General features: G+C 36.3%; 2 protein-coding genes across 4 annotated transcripts in view; both read right to left on the reverse strand.

Annotated features, from left to right (window-relative positions):
• Nucleotides 1–8262, reverse strand: part of LOC147069791 (uncharacterized) — a 32237-nt gene extending 23975 nt beyond the window's left edge. The window contains exons 1-6 of the mRNA XM_085950878.1: nt 8002–8262; nt 7501–7647; nt 5491–6672; nt 4277–4521; nt 1916–2029; nt 323–520 (exon numbers count right to left, since the gene is read on the reverse strand). Of these exons, the coding sequence (XP_085807004.1) occupies nt 323–520; nt 1916–2029; nt 4277–4521; nt 5491–6672; nt 7501–7647; nt 8002–8136 (2021 nt within the window). The 5' untranslated portion in view covers nt 8137–8262. The remainder of the gene's footprint in view (nt 1–322; nt 521–1915; nt 2030–4276; nt 4522–5490; nt 6673–7500; nt 7648–8001) is intronic.
• A 3635-nt stretch (nt 8263–11897) lies between these two features.
• Nucleotides 11898–22319, reverse strand: LOC147069792 (uncharacterized). Of its 3 annotated transcripts, XM_085950550.1 has the most exons (9): nt 22008–22319; nt 21450–21673; nt 20932–21078; nt 18900–20093; nt 18220–18431; nt 17305–17418; nt 16859–17059; nt 15252–15471; nt 13673–14131 (listed from the first exon to the last, which is right to left on the reverse strand). In XM_085950550.1, exons 2-9 carry the CDS (start codon nt 21582–21584, stop codon nt 13934–13936), a joined length of 2421 nt encoding a protein of 806 aa, XP_085806676.1. In that variant the 5' UTR covers nt 21585–21673; nt 22008–22319; the 3' UTR covers nt 13673–13933. The 3 variants fall into 3 exon arrangements, with proteins under 3 accessions (XP_085806675.1, XP_085806676.1, XP_085806677.1); XM_085950549.1 differs by lacking the exon at nt 22008–22319 and having other exon boundaries at nt 11898–14131; nt 21450–21682; XM_085950551.1 differs by lacking the exons at nt 16859–17059; nt 22008–22319 and having other exon boundaries at nt 13799–14131; nt 21450–21682.
• Nucleotides 22320–23554: the final 1235 nt, after the last annotated feature.

Below are 23554 nucleotides of genomic sequence, written 5' to 3' on the forward strand. Positions count from 1 at the left end.
AAGTGCCCTGCCTGCACGTCCTTGGCACTGGCGGTTGGACGCCGTTTGCATGCCAGAACGTCAGTGGCTGGTTAAATGAACGAATTTATTATTTTTCTGATGTTCCTACGATTACGTATGACAACAAAAAACAGTTATTTATTATCCGTGAGTATCCGGCAATTCCTCCTGTGACATGTGCAGGTACATATACTTCACTAACATAATTTTGTAAACATACTAATTGATTGTGATAGGTATCGAAAATTGTTCGGAATCCCAGGATTTTATTCCGTAGCGGTGAGTCTTTCAAGCTGAGTAACTCAAACCGAGATGTTCTTACCGTACATCAGCGTTGACATGCGGCCTGCTTGTAGCCAGATGAAACCTGTATGAAGACTTGGAGCTGTAGGACTTGTTGCATGGCTTGCAGAAGTTCACCTCTTCTGTGTGCGTTTTGGAATGGGTGGCCAGTTCCTCTTCAGTCGTAAAGCTATCGAAGCATCTTCTGCATTTGTTTCCATTGTCCGTGTGTTTAAAACTAATCAGAAAATGACAACAACGAATTAAGTACAACTGTTCATCTACATTTTGTAGATTTTACAAATGTTGCCATTAATCAATGGAAAAGAGGCGAGTGTTGTAGGTAGGCTGTTAAGATCCAAAATAAATAGTGCATACTAAACTTTACAGTCATACATATTTGATTTCATTGAAACAGTGACGTCCCGTGGGGGTAGGCAGATTGAGCGTCGCTTGGGGGCGGCAGTTACACGAAGGGTGGCAAATCGAGGAGAATCATTGGGTCTATATAGAAACTTTCCATGATCAAATTCAACTCACTGGTTGGACAATTACTATAAAAGTTTTAATATGACTATAATTTTTGTCGAGTTCGCTATGTCTAGCTTACTTCCGTTGTCCTTGGACGTCACGTCCTTAGTGAACAGCAATGACACGTGCAGATTTGCGAATTATATTAGAATTAGGTATAAGTAGGTAGGTAGTAAGTACATACTAACTTAATTTAGTGTAAAATGTTTGCCAGTCACTCGCGAGTTTTGGAAGTTATCAGGGGTATTTTTAAATGTATTTGAAACCGTGGACTCGCAATATTGTCTATTGAAGCAGAGATTGCATTTAAATTAAATTTATCGGTATAAAATAATATATCTTGTTAGTAATGTATCCATACAACACATTTCTTAGATATTGGAGTCATGAAAGGATGATAAAAATACTCTGTAAAAAAATGTGGCGGCATTTTGGCGCTGCCTAGGGGCGGCATTTTGTCTAGGGACGTCCCTGCACTGAAATGATAAAAATCGCAGACGGTGCTGTTTAGTTTTCAAAATTCAATTAAACCCTGATAAAACCAAACCATAATAGTCTGGGTATGATGTGGGCGATCCGACAAAAATAGTGCACACTTTTCAGTCATACTTATTTGTTTTCGTTGAATTAAGAATACATATTACAGATGGTGCTGGTTAGTTTTTTAAAATTCATTAAACCTGTATAACCAAACCATAATAGATACAAAATATTGTTCTATCTATAAAATATCTAAAAATATGTATGATTTTTAATGGCATTTTAGATATTTTATAGATAGATGAATATTTTTTTACAATTATAATATATTATGGTTTGGTTTACGCAGGGCTTAATTGAATTTTAAAAACTAACCGACACTATCTGCAATATGTAGTCTTAGTTCAGTGAAAACAAATACATATGACTGACAAAGTTTAATGTGCACTATTTACGTTGGATCTTAACAGCCTACCTCCACCCTTCACCACGGCAATAGAAAAATTAATATTTTTTTAATTCAAAGATATACACAAAATTAATTAAAATAAAACAATTGTGTCGTCTGCGTCAAAGAAAATCAATGCTGTTTCTCTGTATTCAATACATTGAAAACACTCACCGGACATGCGTGGACAGTGCATTCGGAGCGCTGAATCCCTGCGGGCAGTGTGGACATTTGTAATCTTGTTTTCTGGTGTGGTCTCTCATATGCTTACTGTGCCCCAGTTCAGTGCTACAATTAACATTTACGAAACAAAATATACAGTCGAACTTGGTTAATACGAGGAAGATGGGAATTTTCTCGTTATAAGCATTACTCGTTATATCGTTATATAACATTTTTCGCGCCACGTTCTATTTAAGCATAGAAAATAAAAAATATGAAAAGTATCGTAAAAATCCCCGACACAAGCATGGCATTCATAAACTACAAAATAAGTTGTTTATTGTAATGAAGTGCTGAGCCGCCGGCGCTGGTAGGTACCTACTGACTTCACAAAGCTTGGATTTTTACATGCAATTTCAACCATATGCGTGGATACTTTTTCAATGTTGTCGGCGAAAACACCAATTAGGTACTTAGACAGTTAACTAGTGTCATAAACATAATCCAATCCCGGCGGTATCAACCAAGTTTGACAGTATAACGTATTAAAATCACATTGATATGAAAATATTTTACAAGTAATTATGATAGAATAAATTTTTGTATTATAAGACTCGATAGCGAAAGTTTAAAAAAATCCCTTTAGCTGCTGGGTTTTACAGCTTCCTAGTTTTTCAAATGCGTCTGGCAAATACACATATTGTTTTTGGAGTCAGAGTATGGACCTAGTAGGTTGAACAGGTGGCTAACATCCTTTTCTCGTAAAAAAAAATCTGTTAATACAAACCTCCACTCTGTGCAGGCCGATATGATCCTATTAGGATCGGACATAGTCAAAAAATCAAAACGATTCGACGAACAATAATTGTGTTACAATGTATGTTCAGTAAGGCCATCCGCTCACGTGAATACTCAAAAAAGACGAGACTGAAACTCCAATATCTAGCTCATGACCACATATCCTGAAGTGGGCTCCCAGGCTGGGATCTTTGGTGGACCCCCCTACCTTTCGCAAAGGATAAAGGCAGTGTGACGCTCTACAGTAGTGTTTGCCAAAATATGGTGTATGCGATAAAATTCATGTGTAAGTACATTTAGTGTATTTTGTACATTTTAATATATCCATTTAAATTATGGAGTTGTCGAGTATCGACATAAAAATTGTATCGTACAACCACATAAGTTTCATTAATAATACTATTATTGAAGGAAAATTGCAGGTGACTTTTTTTACTATTAGAGCAAGTTTGTGATGTGTGTTTATTTCACTTATTTGGTACTCGCCACGCCGGGCCACTCCTGAGCTCGGGCTCCCAGGCTAGTGCCCTGTCAGCCCCCCCTCTGTGGGGGCCATGATCTAGCTAATGTATTTCAATGGCGGCTCACTGACGGCAAGACTGGAATCTCTCAGTTTCAAACTGTCTGTGACCGAGACCGAAGACGCGACATGCTAGTCTCCCGGTCTCTCAGTTTCCAGTCACCCATAAAACAGTGGCACCAATATGAGTATATTCGATGAAAAATCATATTTTCTTACCAAAATTGGTAGCACTGAACTGAACTAAACAGGCAATAACAAGTCAAGACGTCAAATGTTAAAGATGGGCGAACCGATTTTTAATTTAAAATATGTAGATGTTGAGAAATACTCCTGCCTGTATAATTACAGGCTGCCAGAATATTTCTATAGAGATAGATATTATGGAAAAAGCTTAGAATGAAGTAGGAAAGACAATGGGTTTGACAGTTTGAGGTTATTAGGTTTCAGTAGCCCCGTGTACGAAGCATTAGTCACTGGCCAGTTTATGAGTTCCATCAGCAACCAGTTTGTCGGATTTTAGTTTCTGCGTGAGCGGATAGCCTAAAACTTAGGAATGCAAGTAACTTGGTCTGCGAATGTTTTGCAAGACGAGAATTTTTTTTAAATAAATTTCAACTTCACAAACGCTTATATCGTAATATATGTTAATGTTGGAAAACCATTTTTCTTAAGCCTGTCTGTCTTGTCTTTTGTCGTCTGCATATTTTTTTATAAATCGCTTCTATACACAAGACTGCTTTCGGCCCGCTACGGCAGCTATCTAGGATAGGAAAATATCGAAGTATTAACACTTATTGTAACAATTGCACTTAGTTAGCAGTCTGAACATTCAAAACTGACTATCACGCTCCGAAATTTATCATAGCCAAGAGAGGTGCTGTTAAAACATAGCACTTATTGTAACAATTACAACTAACGTATTCAATAAGTGCTAATATTTCGATACTTTCCTACCCTAGATACCTATTGTAGCGGCCGAAAGCAATCTTGTGTATAGAATGGATGCGTTGGTCTGGTTTAAACGAATGAGTGCAAAGACTAAGTGAACCCACGTGCTAACATGGCCGCAGATGTTACACGTTCGCATAAGGTGGAGGCCAGTGTGCTTCGCGACGTGTTGCCGCATGGTCGAGATCGCCATCATGATCTTGCCGCACTCCTTGCACTCGTACCGTATCCCATGCATGTGGTCATGATGCGACATGAAGAGGTGCTTCGAGCGGTAGCGTCGCTGGCAGATGACGCACACAAATGAACCGGATGACTGTAACAAGCGTTTCCGTAGACTGTAGAAATTCTGTGTGCGAAAGAAAAGGAGACATGGGTCGGAAAAAATGAGTTTAGTTGACATGCCAAATCCTTGTGATGTTCTCATAATAGTATGCTTAGAAAACAACTAATCTATTTTTCATGAAGTAAAATAAATTGTTGATTTTTGTACATTATAAAATTAAATCTGTGATAGTCTAATACCGGCCTTATTGCATATGAGCTCAAGAACAGAAGCTTTTGGCTTAAACTTTGTATGTTATATTCATTCATCGTAATAGATTTTTGGGTTTCCACCGTGTATACCATCTTTCCTTGACGTTTCGGGTTCATTGCAGAGGCCATTATCAAGAGATGATATGTTTTATGATCAAGTGTAGTGTAGGTATATGAATGCAAACGTCGCTCTAAGAATGCTAAAAGGAATCCGATTAGCTAAGAGCAAACGTTCTTCATAAACACGAGACCGAAACAATATTCTCAACATCGACAAAGATCCGAAATATGTTAAGACCAGTAAAGGACTCGGCAGGTGTGTACCATTTAAGCTGTCACGGATGCCCAAAAAAGTATATAGGCCAAACTTCTCGAACGGTAAAGAAGCGTGACACGAGAGGGCATACCGACTTAAACACTACACGATGTCAGCCATTGCCAAGCACTCGATGGATACAGGACACAAATTTGACTTTGAAACCAAGATACTGGGTCGGAATAAAGGATATTTCGCATTCATATACCTACACTACACTTCATCATAAAACAAATCATATCTTGATAATGGCCTCTGCAACGAGCCCAAAACGTTGAGGAAAGAAGGAAGAAGTACACATTGTGGAAACCCAAAAATCGATTACGGTAAAAAACAAGCATGAAAGTCTCAAACATTATAATATATTCATTTATGTTAACAAATAACATGAATTGATTCAAGTTAGGGTATACATTATTACCCCAGGTAAAAAGCAGATAAGGTCGGTCAATAACGATAACATACCTCGGCGTGTCTCTCCAAATGGCTGGTGTAATCCTCTTTGCACAGGTAACTCTTAGCACAAAGGTCACACTTGTAGGCGGATTCCTGGAATGCTTTTGTTTTCCTAACGTCCTCCAGTTCTTTCATTTGTTCTTCCACACTCACCGTCCGGGTGATGATCAGACTGTCATTTTTGTGTTTCACCATTTGCGCTTCATCAGATGTAAGCTCTTCGCCCCTGGATATCTTATCTGTGATAAACTTAAACATTTCCGGGGTCATCCGGAGTTCATAATTAATTTCATAAAGTTCCAAATTTGATCCCACACCGGTTTTGTGACGGTCCGAATTGTCAATTGAATTAAATTTCATGCAATATTCTTTTTGCTGTTCTGAATTCTCAGCTTGATTTATTACACGATTCTTTTTCTGTTGTTCTATGTTGTCAACTAGATCTGTCTGTGTACGAATTTTTTGTTGTTCCACACCGTCAACTAAATGTATCTGCGTATGAATTATTTGTTGTTCCAAGTTTTCAACAACAATATTCTCTTTTGTAAAATTTTCCTGTTGAGCAAAGCTTTCAACAGAATTACTTACAAGACGGAATCTTCGATGTTCCACATTTTCATTGCTATTGACATCTTCCAATCGTTGTCGTTTAACATCTCCCGTATAGCTGAATACATCCGTAGACAAGCTGTCGAGATTATGTTTTGAAGAAGACGCTTCGGAGTCATTGTCAAATTTAATATTATCAAAATCATCAAGAGAATCCGAAGCATCGATCTCAATTTCATGATGATGTTTGTGATCTACGTCAGATTCATTTTTAATATACGTGTCACTAGTAATACAATTAGAATCATTACTATTGAACTGTGAAGCAAATTGCGGTTCGGAACGACTGTCCAAACTTTGCGTTAAATTAGTAGTGCAAATTAATTGTTCAGCATTGGCAACGCGACAGTCGTTCGATATGATTCCGACACAATTCAACGGACTAATGGCCGGTTTGACGTCAGGACATTGTAGAGGATCTTGAGATGGATCGCATGCGATATTAGTTTGAGTATTTAATGGTGCGATATAAATTGCGGTTTCATCAAGGACAGTCTCAGATTTTATGTACACAGGAGTGAATACGCCATACGTATCCAATATTATTTGTCTTTCTCTTTGTAAGTTTGGGAGCCACTGCATCTGTACGAATATAAGTATAATTAATTTTAATATTAGCACATTATACATCCGAACACGGTTATTACAATCTCGGACATAACGAGATCTCGGATGTAATGAGGAAACATTCGTTGACATTTGGTATGTGATTTTCTCCATACATTTATTCACTGTTATAAAGAGCAACTTATCGAATATACTCAGCTAAAATACTGTTAATGGGTCGATTGTTTAAAAATATCTCGAGGCTAGGCAATAAAATCTGATCAGACAGGATGCCGCCGGGGGACGGATTAAGTTTATTCCACTAGTGTGTGTCTAGTGTCTAATTGTTGTTTTCGCCGACAATCATGAAAAAGTATCCATGCACATGGTTGAAAAATTCAAGGTTTGTGAAATGAAATTCTGATATAACGAGTACAGCTTATAACGAGCAAATCCAGTCGGTCCCATCTTCCTCGTAATAACCAAGTTCGACTGTAGTTCTGTCAGAGTAATGACTTTGAAATATATCTAGAATTACCCATTTAAATATCTTTCTTGCTACGTGGCCCGCCGAGCCAAATAATTTACGATACAGTTCGGTTATGAGGAATACAGCGGAAAACACATTTCGAAAATACCCGATATACTGGATTATTTGTTAGTTTGGGTTAGTTTAGGTTTGGTTAGGTTAACCTAACAAATAATCCAGTATATCGGGTATTTTCAAATTTTGTTTTCCGCTGTATTCCTCTTAACCGAACTGTACCTAATTTACGATCTGGCCCTTTCCAAAAAAAGTTTGCCAACCCCTAGGCTTAGGGGATAGACAATATGTCAAAGAAGAAGATGCAGTGATGTACTCACTCGGCCGGCGGCAGTGACGCTTCCTTGAACCAGTTGGGATAAGATTCTGTTGGCGTATTGACATTTCTCCTTGAACTTTGTGCATTGATTCAAGTAGTGTATACAATCATTGCATAGTCGCTCTGGTAATTCACTATTACGAAAAATCTGAAATTGTACAAAAGTAATTGGTATTACTGTTGACATCAGTAGCAAAGGGTGGAGGTAAGCTGTTAAGATCTGCCATAAATAGTGCACACTAAACTTTGTCAGTCGTACGTATTTGTTTTCATTGAAATAAGACTACAATTTACAGAATGATGGTGTTGGTTAATGTTTAAACCTAATAGGTTGGGCAAGCGGTAACATCCAAAATATATTGATACAACCTCCACCCTGAGCCTTCACATCTTAGGATCAGAAATGGTTTAATATAAAAAAAAGGAAAAATCATCTCCTATCATAATATGACAGTCCTTAACAATGGATATATATTTAAAGAGTATGTCGTATAATATTTACAGATATTCTGGCTATTTCCCCAAATGATATTAAAGATTTTTCATCTAAGCAAGGCAGTTCGTCTGATGACACGAATAGACATCCTCTGCAGACCTTCACTTGAAATTCCGCCGGTTCTGAATGTCGCTTATTCATTATTATCGCTATTAAAGATAATTAAAATGTATTTGATTATTAATATTATTTGTGTTAAATTATTATTAAACAATTTCTTTTCATCGATTTGTTTTGTTTGTAGTCCATTATTTTGACAGCTGACATTTCTGGCTAATCAGTGCTGCCAGAGGATAATTTTAAAGTTGTCGGTTGTGGTGTAGCCATCACAAAAATATAAAATTAAATGTCTGATGAAAACTATTGCAGTCAGAAAAAAATTGCTGATGGATTATGACGCTAGCTTTTAATTTCTACTAATATAATATTGTAAAGTTAGTTGCATTTGAACAATCAAACAATAAACATCAATCAAAATCAGCTCTGTGTGTAATAATATAATTATAAACATAATGTAGGTACCTAGTAGTGAAAACGACAAAAAAATGAGAAACCACAAATTGCTGACCCCTTCACTAAATAAATAGATACATGGGTACTCTTATTTATTGGGCTTAGCTGATTGATTTAATATTAAATTGAAGGAGTTTACCAAAATAGATAAATCTAATTGTATTGAAAAGCTTATGGTTTCAGATGTGGGCATGATGATATTTGCGACAAAAATACTTACCTACAGCCAGGGCTTTTTTTGTAATGTAACCCGGTGGAACGGCGTTCCGGCACCTTTTTTCACGGTATGTCTAATGTTTCAAAAGCAATTAGAATTCTGAAGAAACATTGTTCGCGATTATATATTACAAGTTAATTTTCCTGGATCATCTCATATGAAAAGACATATCCTGAAAAACTATCGCGTTTGATATGTGCATTGAATTCTATTAGGTACCATTTCTTCAAGTGAATGTGAACGCGAATTTTCGCAAATGAATCTAATTATTACCCCCAATAAGAGCTTCGTTGAAGACCAAAACAGTTTCGGCACTTTTGGTCATCAAACTCGTCAGACCACATTCGACACTCTTCGATCATTCAAAATATATTGATCGGTGGTGACTCAGTGGAAGAAGACATTCGGCCATAGACTCTAACTATAAGAAAAGGAATCGAGACGATTTGTCAGACGAAATTTGGACTGAATTTTTGAAAACACCATGGCGCCCACAAAGGGGTGACTGACAAGGCTTTAGCCTAGAGCAGGGGTCGGCAAACTCTTGAACCAAAAGAGCCAAATATGAGTGGCACAACGGTTAAAAAAAAATTCGAGAGCCATACGTATATTTTTATAAATATGATTTATTTAAATGAATTAATTACATTTTATAGTTGTTTATTTATTAAGTGAAGATGATTTCCCGAATAAAACTAACGTAATTACTTAATATCATATGTTTTTATTGTTGACATTATAAATATAATTTTTACAGAATATGAATTACATACAATTTTTACGCATTCCTTAAAACTAATGTGAACAATGACCTTCCTTGCATTTCTTTGGAGAGTGTGTATGTTTGGTATGTAACTTGTAGTTTTTAATTTCAGGCGCGACTCCAAAAAATTCTCATCGGTTATTTGGCTTCTCTAAATGCTATTTATATTGTTCATATTTGAAAATGATTGTTCACATACATATTATTATGTCGACTCGAATATGAGTTCGGAAACCTATTCCATAATATGAATTAAAAATCGTAGTATCTACTTCATGTAGATCTTTTAGAGCACCCCACATGTGTTGTCAAATTAAATTGCATTTTTCTCTCTCCATATCCTCAATTTTGGTGGCAAGACCTACAAATTTTTAGCTCCATAACTATTTGCTTTTTAAATCCACCAATAAAATTGTATTTCAAAAGTGCTCGTGTCAATATCAAATGGAGAAAATTTTGATTTCTCGACTTTTGTAATGGGCAGATTTAAAAGAACAATCATACCTTTTTGCATCAACCATCACGGAGGAAAAATTAGGCTCGCGATAATGTCATTATATAATATAATACGTGTACAAATCACAGACAAAAAATAAAAATTGTGAATTTTGCAAAAGTTTTTTGTAAAAATTGGGAATTTGGAAAAGAGCCGCACGCCAATACCCAAAGAGCCACATGTGGCTCGCGAGCCGCGGTTTGCCGACCCCTGGCCTAGAGGATCGACCAGATAATTGAAATAACACACATCAAAAACTTACTCTAATCGTAAAAAAATCGCAATGTTTGTTGATAAACTGAATACCTTTAATTTTACCTCGAACACCATTTGAAAAACGCTACTATAGAGCATCACTGCCTTATCCTTAGTGATAGGTAGGAGGCCCGCTTCAGGATGTGGGTACCATGGAAATCACTATATACTTTTATTCAAATATTATATGACATTTTTACAGTAGGTAAATTGTTTGGCAAGAAGTGAGTTCAGATACCTTTTTTTTCATGAGTATTAGGGAGCCTTTTTAGCTTTACTTTCATGTGCCTTTCATGTACATCCCAAAAAACTGATGCCATGACCTAGCCTGCAGATGGAACTGTCTTCACCTTTTTTGGAGCCGATTCTCCCCTTTCAGTCCATTGTTTTGACTGTTTCGTCTCAGGTGATGGACCCATGTTTCATCCATGGTTATGAATAGACGCAAAGACTCTGCTTTCTTGCTGTGAAACTTCGCCGAACACTCGATTGAAACATCCTCATGATGCTGATTTTGTCCCATTGTGAGTAATCGCGGCACCCACCTTGCGCACAACTTTCTCATGTCCAAATTTTCAGTCAATATATGATGTACAGCACTTTTTGAAATGCCTACCATGTCTGCTAACTCGCGCAATTTGAGTCAACGTTCATCCAATACTATTTTATGGATTTTCATCACCATTTCTGGCGTGGTCACCTCATTTGGTCGACCACTGCGATGTTCGTCTTGGCAGCTAGTCCGGCCTCGTTTAAACTCGGCCACCCAATATTTTACTGTTGTAAACAAAGGAGCAGACACCCCTAGAGTATAATCTAGCGCCGCTTTGATATTGGTTGGATTGAATTCAAATGAAAGTATTGTATAACATCAGGATGACCAATTTTTTCCATGTTTACAAATTCGCTGAGAGCGTTCACTGTTAATGGTTGACAAACAATTACTGAACAACGTAGCATCGTCAAAATTCAAACCTAAGCTTTATAAGGTTGGTACTTTCTAGCAGGGTAATTACTTTCAAACAACTGCCATCTATACGTCAAATCGGGTACTTCTGGGACTACCCGGTATGAGATGTTGGGCCCCACATCTTGAAGCGGGCCCCCAGGCCAGGATCTTTATCATATCATCATATCATATCCATATCGCTAGAGTAAGAGCCGTTTCACACGGGACACCTGTGTGGCGAGATTCCGCATTTACATATAAATGAAAATGACTCTCGTGTGTCCCCGTCTGAACGCACCCATTCAGTTATGTGTAAATGCGGAATCTTGCCACGCCGGTGGCACCACACAGGTGTCCCGTGTGAAACGGGCCTTAAAGGCAGTGGGACGCTTTACAGAATCGTTTTCTAAATGTTGTTCCAGGTAAAATTAAGGGTATTAGGTGTATATTTATTTGTTTTGTATTGTTGAATAAATCCACTTGAATTATGGAGTTGTCGAATATTTACACAAAGTAATCAAAAATTGCATCATACAACATTTTAAAATGTTAAGACTCTACAAATGAAATAGCATCGCAGATGACTTTTTTCCCATTAGGGCAAATTTGGATCTCAGGTCGACCCGTCACGCCTGTCAGCCCCCAGAGGGCCATGTACCTTGCCGTATACAACATTTGTATTACATATAGGGTGGATAAAAAAAAGACATTATGATTGATGTGGTATTAATTTATTGCAGGGTATAAAATATTTTTAAAAAGTTACACATTCACTCTTAAGCGGTGCATGATATGGGCCTCAGTGGCAAAGGGTGGGGTAGGCTGTAGGCCATAAATAGTGTACATTAAATTTTTTCAGACATAAGTATTTGTAGAACGCATTTGTTAGTTTTAAAAACTAACACCATAAATGTAAATTGCAGTCTTAGTTCAATAAAAACAAATACGTATGACTAACAAAGTTTACTGTGCTTTATTTATGGCGGATATTAACAGCCTACCTTCACCCTTCGCCACTGATGGGCTTCCACGGGGTGGAGTTTATATTAACAATATTTTTTACGAGGAATAGTTGTTAGCCATTTGCCAAAACCCATTGTGTCATGCAGTGGCGAAGGTTGACTTTTGGAAAGAGGTAGGCTACTTGTGGACACGTGACAAAAGCATTTAAATGCATGGAAATCAGCAATCAAGACGTGCAATTGTTTTTCGAAGGTTTTTACAAAAATACTGAAAAACTCCGGTAGCATTCTTTCATACTGAAATTTTGCAAAAGTCCCGAAGTTAAAAAAAAGAAGAGTGACCGATAGTACACGCAAAAATATGTCAATTAAATATTTTGTACGGATATCCAACAGTGGTCATCTTACTCCTGTATGCCGAAAATCATTTCTTGACATAGTCATCATTAAAAGAGATTGTGTACAAGGGGTCATAAAGAGGCATCTCCAAATACTGAACAATGAAAAATTGTAATGTTTCCTAATTACCACATTTTTATTAACTCGTATTCTTGTTTGTCCAGTACAAATTTTTTCATATTTGTCCAATACAAATCTTGCAATAATCGATTTTTAACTAACTTCCCGACTAGTTAGACATTTGAAACTTTTAGAATATATCAAAACACGATGACAATGCATTATTTTAATACTTGTAGTCATGTTTAAGCAGAATTGAATTCATTTTCAGCTAATTCTGTTTTGTATGGAAAGCTATTTCGGAAAAAATTTGTAAAAAGTAAAACACAAATATTGGTTGCTAAGGGGGTCCTAGCAACTGAATTATTAATATATACGTGCGTTACTATGGAAATCAATATGAAATGTCAAAATGACATTTCAGTATTCTATATTTATTCAGTATTTCTATCAAGTACAAAAAGTATTTATTTTGTGTTTATGTAATGTAGGAACAAGATGACAATGTTTTTTTTTCATTTTAAACTGCTATTATGGAATATCTATTTATAATACTAATTTTAAATGAATAAAACGTTTTAATTTTTTGTATTATTTTTAATTAAAAAATATATTTTGGTGACGAGAAAACAACATTTTTGTAGCAACAACTTTAATAAAAAATTACAAGATAAAAAGAACTTTTTATATACCACGTTTTTAAATTTTCTGTTGAATCATATAAACTTGACAATTCTATGTATTAATAAAAACTTTTTATTGTACTTGATAGAAATACTGAATAAATATTATAGAATACAGAAATGTCATTTTGACATTTCATATTGGTTTCCATAGTAACGCACGTATATATTAATAATTTAGTTGCTAAGACCCCTTAGCAACCAATAATAGTGAGTAGTAAATATTACTTTTAATGAATTTTTTCCGAAACATACAAAACAGAATTAACTGAAAATGAATTCAATTCTGCTTAAAGATGGCCAAAAGTATTAAAAGAATGCATTGTCGTCGTGTTCTGATATATTCTAAAAGTTTCAAAAGTCCAGCTAGTCTAATTTGCTTTTAGGAATTGCCGTAATCACTGTCAGCTGTCTCTCTCCGTAGAAAAAACTTTTGCATACAAAATTATAACTTTGCCAGTGTGTCGCACAAAAGGTTCCGTGTCACCGAGTGTCATAGATTCACCAATCCCTGATCTAGGGTAATCTATTATTTTTAGAACAGAGCGGACAAGGAATCTTTTTGATTGTTTCATCGATTCACCTCATGCTTACCCCCTTACTGCTCCATAACAAAACAGGTTGTGTCCCGAATATTGCATTTAGGAATCGTCGCAGTCACTGTCAGGTGTTGCTCTCTTCAATTTGTTTTGTGAGAAGGGCCTCTTTAATTTCAGGTGCACCAACTTGATGTGTGTCTGTAGGGTGGCTTTCTGAACAAATGCTCGACTGCAGATGTCGCAGGAAAATTTTCTCTCACCCGTGTGAATTATGGTATGTATTTTGAGCGTGTTTAGTACCTGTAATATTAAAAGAATATTAAACGTCTGATTAGTAATTATTCCACAATTATTAATTATAATACACCATGCGCATACACGGAAAAACGGTTTGGGGGGGATCCATTAAAAAAAATTTATTCATAATAATTATAAATACTATACGACCTGCACTAGGGTTCACATCGGACAAGCGCATTATTAAATTTACACCTCCAGCAGTTGCGAAAGTTATAAAACAATGGAGGTGAATATTTTTAATAACTAATTTATCCTACAAAGTGAGCATTTTGCAATTGTGCTATGCGTCGCGTGCCTGACCACGGTAACTCGCTCTTACTCAACAATGCTTATGGATACATCGTTGCATATTGCAAGAAACGAGGATTTAACACTTTTTAAATTATATTAAAGATTTTGAAACAATCGTCTACCCGATCCGAGGTAGATGACCTCTTGCTCGTGCCAGACGACAATCGATTTATGAATTAATATAATATTACAATGTTAACAATACCACAATGTATTAGTTCCTACTAAGTAACCTAGGTGCTTAAATAAACTACCATGATAAACTAAAATAAACTGTGATGATGAACAGATCACTGCAATGCACCGACAAGTATACTTAGTCTTCAAAATCGACTCTAGTAGAAACTAGTAGCATGAATAATGAATAATAATTCAAAATCTAATCCATTAGAGTTGGCACTCTCCATCCTAGAATTTACGAGACGGTGATCATTCAAAATATTCTGCAAAATCACGAAATCATAGACTAAATTTGTCGCAGTGAGAGCGTGACAGTACGCGACGTGCATCTCAATATAATCACAACTTCAATGTTTTATCCATAAGTAACAGCGCCCGAAGACAGTGACCGATTAAGAATTAACAGCCATTGAAAAATAATGCGTGAAGTATGGCTGAACAACTAAAAATCGTCTGCTATTTTCCAAGATGGTGGCCATAGCACAGCATATCAAATCTTGATTTTTTGTATACTGTTACTGGGCAATAGCACTATTCACAGGCAAACCTCCCGCGTATCATTAACAAGTAAAACCCTAATATGACTGATTTATAAATAATTGTGTTAGGAGTTCCCTGTTTATAATACAAGACGGAGTGGCGCATTTACCTTAAATCCCTTGCCGCAGACATCACACATGAATTTATTGAGCACCTCATCGGAGTGAAACGCCGTCATGTGATTCTCCAGGCTGACAGCGCGCCGGAACCGTCTGGGGCATTGATCGCACTTCAGTTTCGGTTTGTAATCTTTTGAGTGAAATTTCTTTTTGTGCGTTTGAAGTAGATAGGCATTGTGGTAATTCTTGGAACACTCCTCACACTGGTACCTGAAAGTGATCCGGTGAAAGTTATTTTTTAATGTAGAATGGAATTTGAAACTTCATCTCACACAGAAATAAAATATATTTTTGTTTCCATACATTGTCCGCGCCGGATCCGTGTGCTTTACCGTTTGACTGTTGGCATAGTCAAGCAAGGCAATAAAAATAAGTGCTGTCCGACAACGAGAAATCGTCGATAACAGGAAGTTGCTGTAGTCGCATTTAGAAGACTTCTCAGTGACATACCTGTCATGGCGGCAACGCGTGCTACATGCGTGTTTAAATAATGTATTGGCGAATCTTTTAAATGCGAATCTTTTTCTTCTTCGCAATAAACCAAAAGTTTACTAATAATAATTCTAACAACACTCGTAATCGTTTATTATAAAAAGCTTCAAATTACGTAAATTAATAGATCCGTACACAACGGGAGCGTAAAATGAAATGATAAATTATGAGCTGGACTGCACTGGAGGGGATTGTTCACAGTTTAATACGTGGACAAGAAGTTCTTGTTCGACAATATAGTAGAATGCTAATAACCTAACCCTGCACGTATAGTAATCCATCCCTATTTGAGACCCACGGTGGCCGCGCGGCATAAGCAAGCGTTGGACTATAAAGCCGTGGGTCCCAGGTTCGAATCCTGGGTCTGGCAAGTACACATATTGTTTTTCAATTTGTGTGTGTCAGGGTATGGACCTAACAGGTTGAGCAAGTGGCTGACATCCATTTCTCGTAAAAAAAAAAAACAAAATCTGTCAATACAAACCTCCACTCTGTGGAGGCCCATATGATCCTATCAGGATCGGACGGTCGAAAAAAAAAAAAAAAAAAAAAAATTGAGACAAGGCTCGAATGTGAGAAAACAGTCATTGATAAGAAATTATGTTGGTATGTAATAGATAAATATTATGTTTTGCTACTACCCAAGGCTGTCTATAGACAGACTGCAGCACTAAATTTCGAGAGCAACGCTTAACTTTGAATGAAATGCTGTAACCTGTCCGCAGTAAATAAAGGTTTTGGATTGCATATTTAATTTATCTAATACTATTTAATACGCCAAGATCTCTTGGATAACACGCTAATTTCGGATGTAAAGGCCGTTTAGTTGATTTTTAAACGTTTTAACTTTGATTTGTGCGTTCCTGAATTGTCTATCATTTGAATTGAATACATTGAAAAACTATCTGATGATTTCAAAGATCCGTGACGTTTAAAATCGACATTTCCTCACATATCCAAGTTTCAAATTCAAACGGCGAAGTGGAGGTAGGCTGTGGAGATCTGACATAAATAGTGCACACTAAACTTTGTCAGTCATAGAACTAACTAAGAATACAAATTGCAGATGGTGTTAGTTTTAAAATTCAAATCTAACTGTTCTTACCGTACATTACCATTGGCATGTGGTTTACTCGTGGATAGATGACACCTGTACGTAGCCTTGGTGTTGAAGCCTTTGTTGCATGGTTTGCAGTAAAAGTTCACCTCTTCTGTGTGCGTTTTAGAGTGGATGGCCAGCTCCTCTTCAGTCGAAAAGCTATTGAAGCATCTTCTGCATTTGTGCGCCTTGTCCGTGTGTTCAACGCTGATCAGAAAATGAGAACAACCAACTAATCCATACGTTTGCAGTGAAAACTCTTTTTTATAATTGATAATTCACATTGTAAGTGTTAATCAATTAATAGAAAAATAAATATTTCTAAAATTCAAAGATAAACACAAAATTAATTAAAATAAATCCTTTTAGATCTTTTGACGAATCAATTGCGTTATCTGTGTCAAAGAAAATCACCGCTGTTTCTCTAAAGTCAAAACATTGAAAACACTCACCGGACATGCTTGGCTAATGAAATCGGAGTGGTGAATCCCTGTAGACAATGCGGACAATTATAGCCCTGTTTGCCGTTGTGGTGTCTCATGTGGGAACTGTGCCCCAGCTCAGTGCTACAATCAACAATTACAAAACAAAATATGATGTGAATTAAAATCACATTCATCTGAAATAATATTCATTATTTTCCTCAGAAACTATAGCTCTGTTTACATGATTCACTTTTGACGATCATCGCGGAGGAATCATCCCCAGTGACCCGTGTAAATGCACATTCATCAACGAATCATCGAAAGTGATCATCCGGAATCAAAAGTAAATTAAGTTCAATTGATTCTACTTCTTGATCATTTAATTTAATCACTACGGATGATTCCAAAAATGCCACGCATGCGCACTGCGCCCCTGAGTACTGTCACCATATTCCCCACGATATTATGTCGCATTACCCATAATTTTATCTACCAACGCCTCTTTCCTATTCCTCTCTCTCGTTTGATGAAATTTTATGCATTCATATAACAAACAATCACAAATCTGCACCGCAATATATTTTACTTGATGCCATTTTGGAATGAATTGAGTATTTCGCTGTGTCACATTAGTGTCACATGTAAACAAAAAGTGAATGTCTGCATTCCATTCACTGCAGATAATCATCCACAGTGACTCGTCTAAATGACCCTATAGCTATTAGAATAAATTGTGAAAAAAAATATGGTGCCGGACGGTGGTGATGTCCAACACTGCATTTGACGGCTCTGTAAAGAAAACCCACAGTTTCTATTTACGTAAAATGTTGGCAAGACAATAAAAATGTATCGTTTCTAAAATGATGTCGGATAGTTCTCATGTTTAAAAAGATTGGCCAGGTCTGGTTTAAACGAACGAGTGCAAAGACAAAGTGAACTCACGTGCTAACTTGGCCGCAGATGTTACACGTTCTCGTGACGTGGAGGCCGGTGTGCTTTGCGACGTGTTGCCGCATGGTTGAGATCGCTATGATGATCTTGCCGCACTCCTTGCACTGATAGCGCATCTTGTGCGCGCGCTCGTGGTGTGAGTTGAACCGCGGCTTTGTCAGGTAGCGCTGCTGACAGATGATGCACACAAACGAACCGGATGACTGTAACAAGCATTTCCGTAGACTGTAGAAATTCTGTGTGCTAAAAGAATGGAGAGATGAGTCTGAAAAATTGAGTTTAGCCCTTCAGTCCTTGTGAGATTCTCACAATAGCATGCTTTGAAGGCCACTAACCTTTTTTTCATGAAGTAAAATTTCATCTGGCTACACTGCAAAACACACTTTACCATAGACATAGACTAATTATTGATAAAATGTAATTACCACTTATAAAAGATTTTTTATGAAAGACATTATATAACACTAAAAGATCTATGACAAATATTCTTCATAAACGATATTTGGCAGAAATCTTTGATAGTCTAATACCGGCCTTATTCCACATAAGCTTAATGACAGAACCTTTCAGCTTATGTTATATTCATTCATGTCAAAGTGAATTGAATTGAATGAATTGGTTCATTACGCCAAATGACAAGCAGATACGGTCGGTCAATGGCAATAACATACCTCGGCGTGTCTCTCCAAATGGCTGGTGTAGGCCGCTTCGTACAGGTAACTCCTGGCACAAGGGTCACATTTGTAGGGTGATTCCTGGTATACTTTAGTTTTCCTCACGTCCTCCAGTTCTTTCATTTGTTCTTCCACACTCAACGTCCGGGTGACGAACAGACTGTCATTTTTATGTTTCACCATTTGCGCTTCATCAGATGTAAGCTCTTCGCCCCTGGATATCTTATTCGTGATCACCTTCAACATTTCCGGGGTCACCTGGAGCTTTTTGTGATACGCTTTCGCAATGATTTTATTTTGTTCTAAATTTGATCTCACACCAGTTTTTTGATGATTCGAATTGTCAATTGAATTTAATTTCATCCAATATTTTTTTTGCTGTTCTGAATTCTCAGCTTGATTTACTGCATGTTTCTTTTTCTGTTGTTCTATGTTGTCAACTATATCGGTCTGTGTTTGAATTTTTTGTTGTTCCACACCGTCAACTAAATGCATCTGTGTATAAATTATTTGTTGTTCCAAGTCTTCAACAATAATATTCTCTTTTGTAAAATTTTTCTGTTGAGCACAGCTTTCACCAGAATTACTCACAAGACGGAATCTTCGATGTTCCACATTTTCATTTGTAGTGACATCTTCAAATTGTTGTCGTTTAACATCTCCCGTATAGCTGAATACATCTGTAGACGAGCCGTCGAGATTATGTATTGAAGAAGACGCTTCGGAGTCATTATCAAATTTAATATTATCAAAATCATCAAGATAATCCGGAGCATCGATTTCAATTTCAAGATGTTTGTGATCTACGTCAGATTCATTTTTAATATACGTTTCACTAGTAATACAATTAGAATCATTACTATTGAACTGTAAATCAAATTGCGGTTCGGAACGATTGTCCAAATTTTGCATTAAATTAGTAGTGCAAATTAATTGTTCATCATTGGCAACGTGACAGTCGTTCGATATGATTCCGACACAATTCAACGGACTAATGGCCGGTTTGACATCAGGACATTGTAGAGGATCTTGAGATGGATCGCATGCGATCTTAGTTTGAGTATTTAATGGTGCGATATAAATGGCGGTTTCATCAAGGACAGTCTCAGATTTTATGTACACAGGAGTGAATACGCCATACGTATCCAATATTATTTGTCTTTCTCTTTGTAAGTTTGGGAGCCACTGCATCTGTACGAATATAAGTATAATTAATTTTAATATTAGCACATTATACATCCGAACACGGTTATTACAATCTCGGACATAACGAGATCTCGGATGTAATGAGGAAACATTCGTTGACATTTGGTTTGTGATTTTCTCCATACATTTATTCACTGTTATAAAGAGCAACTTATCGAATATACTCAGCTAAAATACTGTTAATGGGTCGATTGTTTAAAAATATTTCGAGCCTAGGCAATAAAATCTGATCAGACAGGATGCCGCCGGGGGACGGATTAAGTTTATTCCACTAGTGTGTGTCTAGTGTCTAATTGTTGTTTTCGCCGACAATCATGAAAAAGTATCCATGCACATGGTTGAAAAATTCAAGGTTTGTGAAATGAAATTCTGATATAACGAGTACAGCTTATAACGAGCAAATTCAGTCGGTCCCATCTTCCTCGTAATAACCAAGTTCGACTGTAGTTCTGTCAGAGTAATGACTTTGAAATATATCTAGAATTACCCATTTAAATATCTTTCTTGCTACCTGGCCCGCCGAGCCAAATAATTTACGATACAGTTCGGTTATGAGGAATACAGCGGAAAACACATTTCGAAAATACCCGATATACTGGATTATTTGTTAGTTTGGGTTAGTTTAGGTTAGGTTAGGTTTGGTTAGGTTAACCTAACAAATAATCCAGTATATCGGGTATTTTCAAATTTTGTTTTCCGCTGTATTCCTCTTAACCGAACTGTACCTAATTTACGATCTGGCCCTTTCCAAAAAAAGTTTGCCAACCCCTAGGCTTAGGGGATAGACAATATGTCAAAGAAGAAGATGCAGTGATGTACTCACTCGGCCGGCAGCAGTGACGCTTCCTTGAACCAGTTGGGATAAGATTCTGTTGGCGTATTGACATTTCTCCTTGAACTTTGTGCATTGATTCAAGTAGTCTACGCAATCATTGCATAGTCGCTCTGGTAATTCACTATTACGAAAAATCTGAAATTGTACAAAAGTAGTTGGTATTACCGTTGACATCAGTACCAAAGGGTGGAGGTAGGCTGTTAAGATCCGCCATAAATAGTGCACACTAAACTTTGTCAGTCATACGTATTTGTTTTCATTGAAATAAGACTACAATTTACAGAATGATAGTGTTGGTTAATTTTTAAACCTAATAGGTTGGGCAAGCGATAACATCCATTTCTCGTAAACAACAAAAATATATTGATACAATATCCACCCTGGGCCTCCACATCTTAGGATCAGAAATGGTTTAATATAAAAAAAAGGAAAAATCATCTCCTATCATAATATGACAATCCTTAACAATGGATATATATTTAAAGAGTATGTCGGATAATATTTACACATATTCTGGCTATTTCCCCAAATGATATTATAGACTTTTCATCCAAGCCAGGCAGTTCATCTGATGACAGGAATAGACATCCTCTGCACACCTTCACTTGAAATTCCGCCGGTTCTGAATGTCGCTTATACATTATTATCGCTATTAAAAGTAAAGAAAATGTATGTCATTAACAATTTCTTTTCATCGATTTGTTTTGTTTGTAGTTCATTATTTTGACAGCTGACATTTGAACCAGTGTTGCCAAGTCAAAATTTTTAATTTCAGTAGAATGTGTAAAAAAAATTCAGTAGATTCGACAAAATATCAGTAGATTTCTGTTTTAGGAAAAAAATTTCGCCGCGGGCCGCAGGTTCCCTATTTTTCATGGTCGGCTCGTTTTTTTAGGAGAAAAATTTCGAAGTTCCCAAGTTTTCAAAGATGGCTAATTTTTTTCCCGGCTGGTGGAAATTTTGTGAAATGGAGAAATATCAGTAGATTTCAGAAAATATCAGTAGATTCAGTATATTGCCAAAAATATCAGTAGATCTACTGAAATTTCAGTAGACATGGCAACGCTGATTTGAACTCAGAACTGATTAATCAGTGCTGCCAGAAGATAATTTTAAAGTTGTCGGTTTTGGTGAGCCATCAGAAAAAAAATATAAAATTAAATTTGAAAATTATTATTCTTTAATAAATTAAGAAACAATTGCAGTCATAAAAAAATGACTGATGGATTATGACGCTAACATTTTAATTTCTACTAATATAATGGTGAAAATACACTCAATGACGATCGGGCATATGTATGCCGAAATCACGTTTCTTATGTTTGAGTCCTGTGTCACTGAGTGTAAATACAATGTCATCTGTCAAAATCAGATCCCAGATTGCTTGACATATTGATTCGCCCTTTCTCGTTACAAATTGAATTGTAAAAATAACTCAAATCAAATATATTAACTATCAGTGTTATTTATAAATAATATACACTCCTGTTATTCATCAGCTGTCAAAGTCAGACTAGTCCTTCACACAAAAATCGGTGGTAATATCGATTTCCAAAAAATATGTAGCATTGATCTGTGCATTACCTACATTTGTAGAAGGTGTTTTAATGCTAGTGTATTATTTATCATTTAACTCATCTATCCAAAACAATACATTCCCTGTGTCAAGACAGCTGGAAATATCGATTTGTAATAGCATTTTAATACTCATATTTTTATTAGCAGTAGGTACATTTATCAATATAATTATGAATAGTGTAGGAATAATATGTTTTCTGAAAATAGAATGGCTTGTAACGAATGAAACTGAAATCAAGTAAGTCATACGTTTGAAAAATTGATCTTCACATTCTCTTATTATACTTTTCACGTTTCTTGTGTAAATAAGCCCTGAAAAGGAAGGAATATAATATTATGAAAAAATGCCAGCGTATATCATAAAATATTTATTTTAAGATTGGTTAATTATTTACATTTCATTATATCGATGGCTTAGTGTCAAACTAACTATCTACAAAAGTGCATCTTTACAGGAGAGCCAAAAATCGTTATTTTAGATTCTTGTAACTCGTGTGGTTGTCAGAAAATACGTAATGATTTGTTCAGAAAATGTATGCATAAGGCAGAATTGATTAATAGATGGTAAATTGGATACTTTTAAAAAAGCTAGAATGATCGGAAATAGGATATTTCGACCTTCTTAGTTCTCCATACAACTCATCTCGTGAGGCGAGAATCGAATAGATTCGCTTAGAAAGAGAGAGATGACAAGTTGTATGGATCATCGTCTCACCTCTCAAATTATTACAATTTGTTAATAAAGTTTACAGGAAGACTTAATTAGTACATTCTAATAACATAAACAATGTTCATTTTTACATTTAAGTTATATAAATCAATAATCGCATCTCAAAAGATCGATATGAAAAGATTTCCCCTTTGGCTCGATTCTATATTTTTAAGATTGTGAATTCGTCTCGCTCACACGTACCAGATCTGACTATAGAGAATCTGTCATAGAGTGTTCTCTTTCTTACTCACTGAGCTTCACATACTGAACAAAGCGTGTGAGTAAAATACAAGAATAGCGCTATCTCTATTCAACACAAAG

This window comes from Rhyacophila brunnea, unplaced genomic scaffold, assembly GCF_057557595.1.
Source record: "Rhyacophila brunnea isolate RB1 unplaced genomic scaffold, BYU_Rbru_1.0 scaffold_23, whole genome shotgun sequence".
In the NCBI taxonomy this organism is placed as follows: Eukaryota; Metazoa; Arthropoda; class Insecta; order Trichoptera; family Rhyacophilidae; genus Rhyacophila; species Rhyacophila brunnea.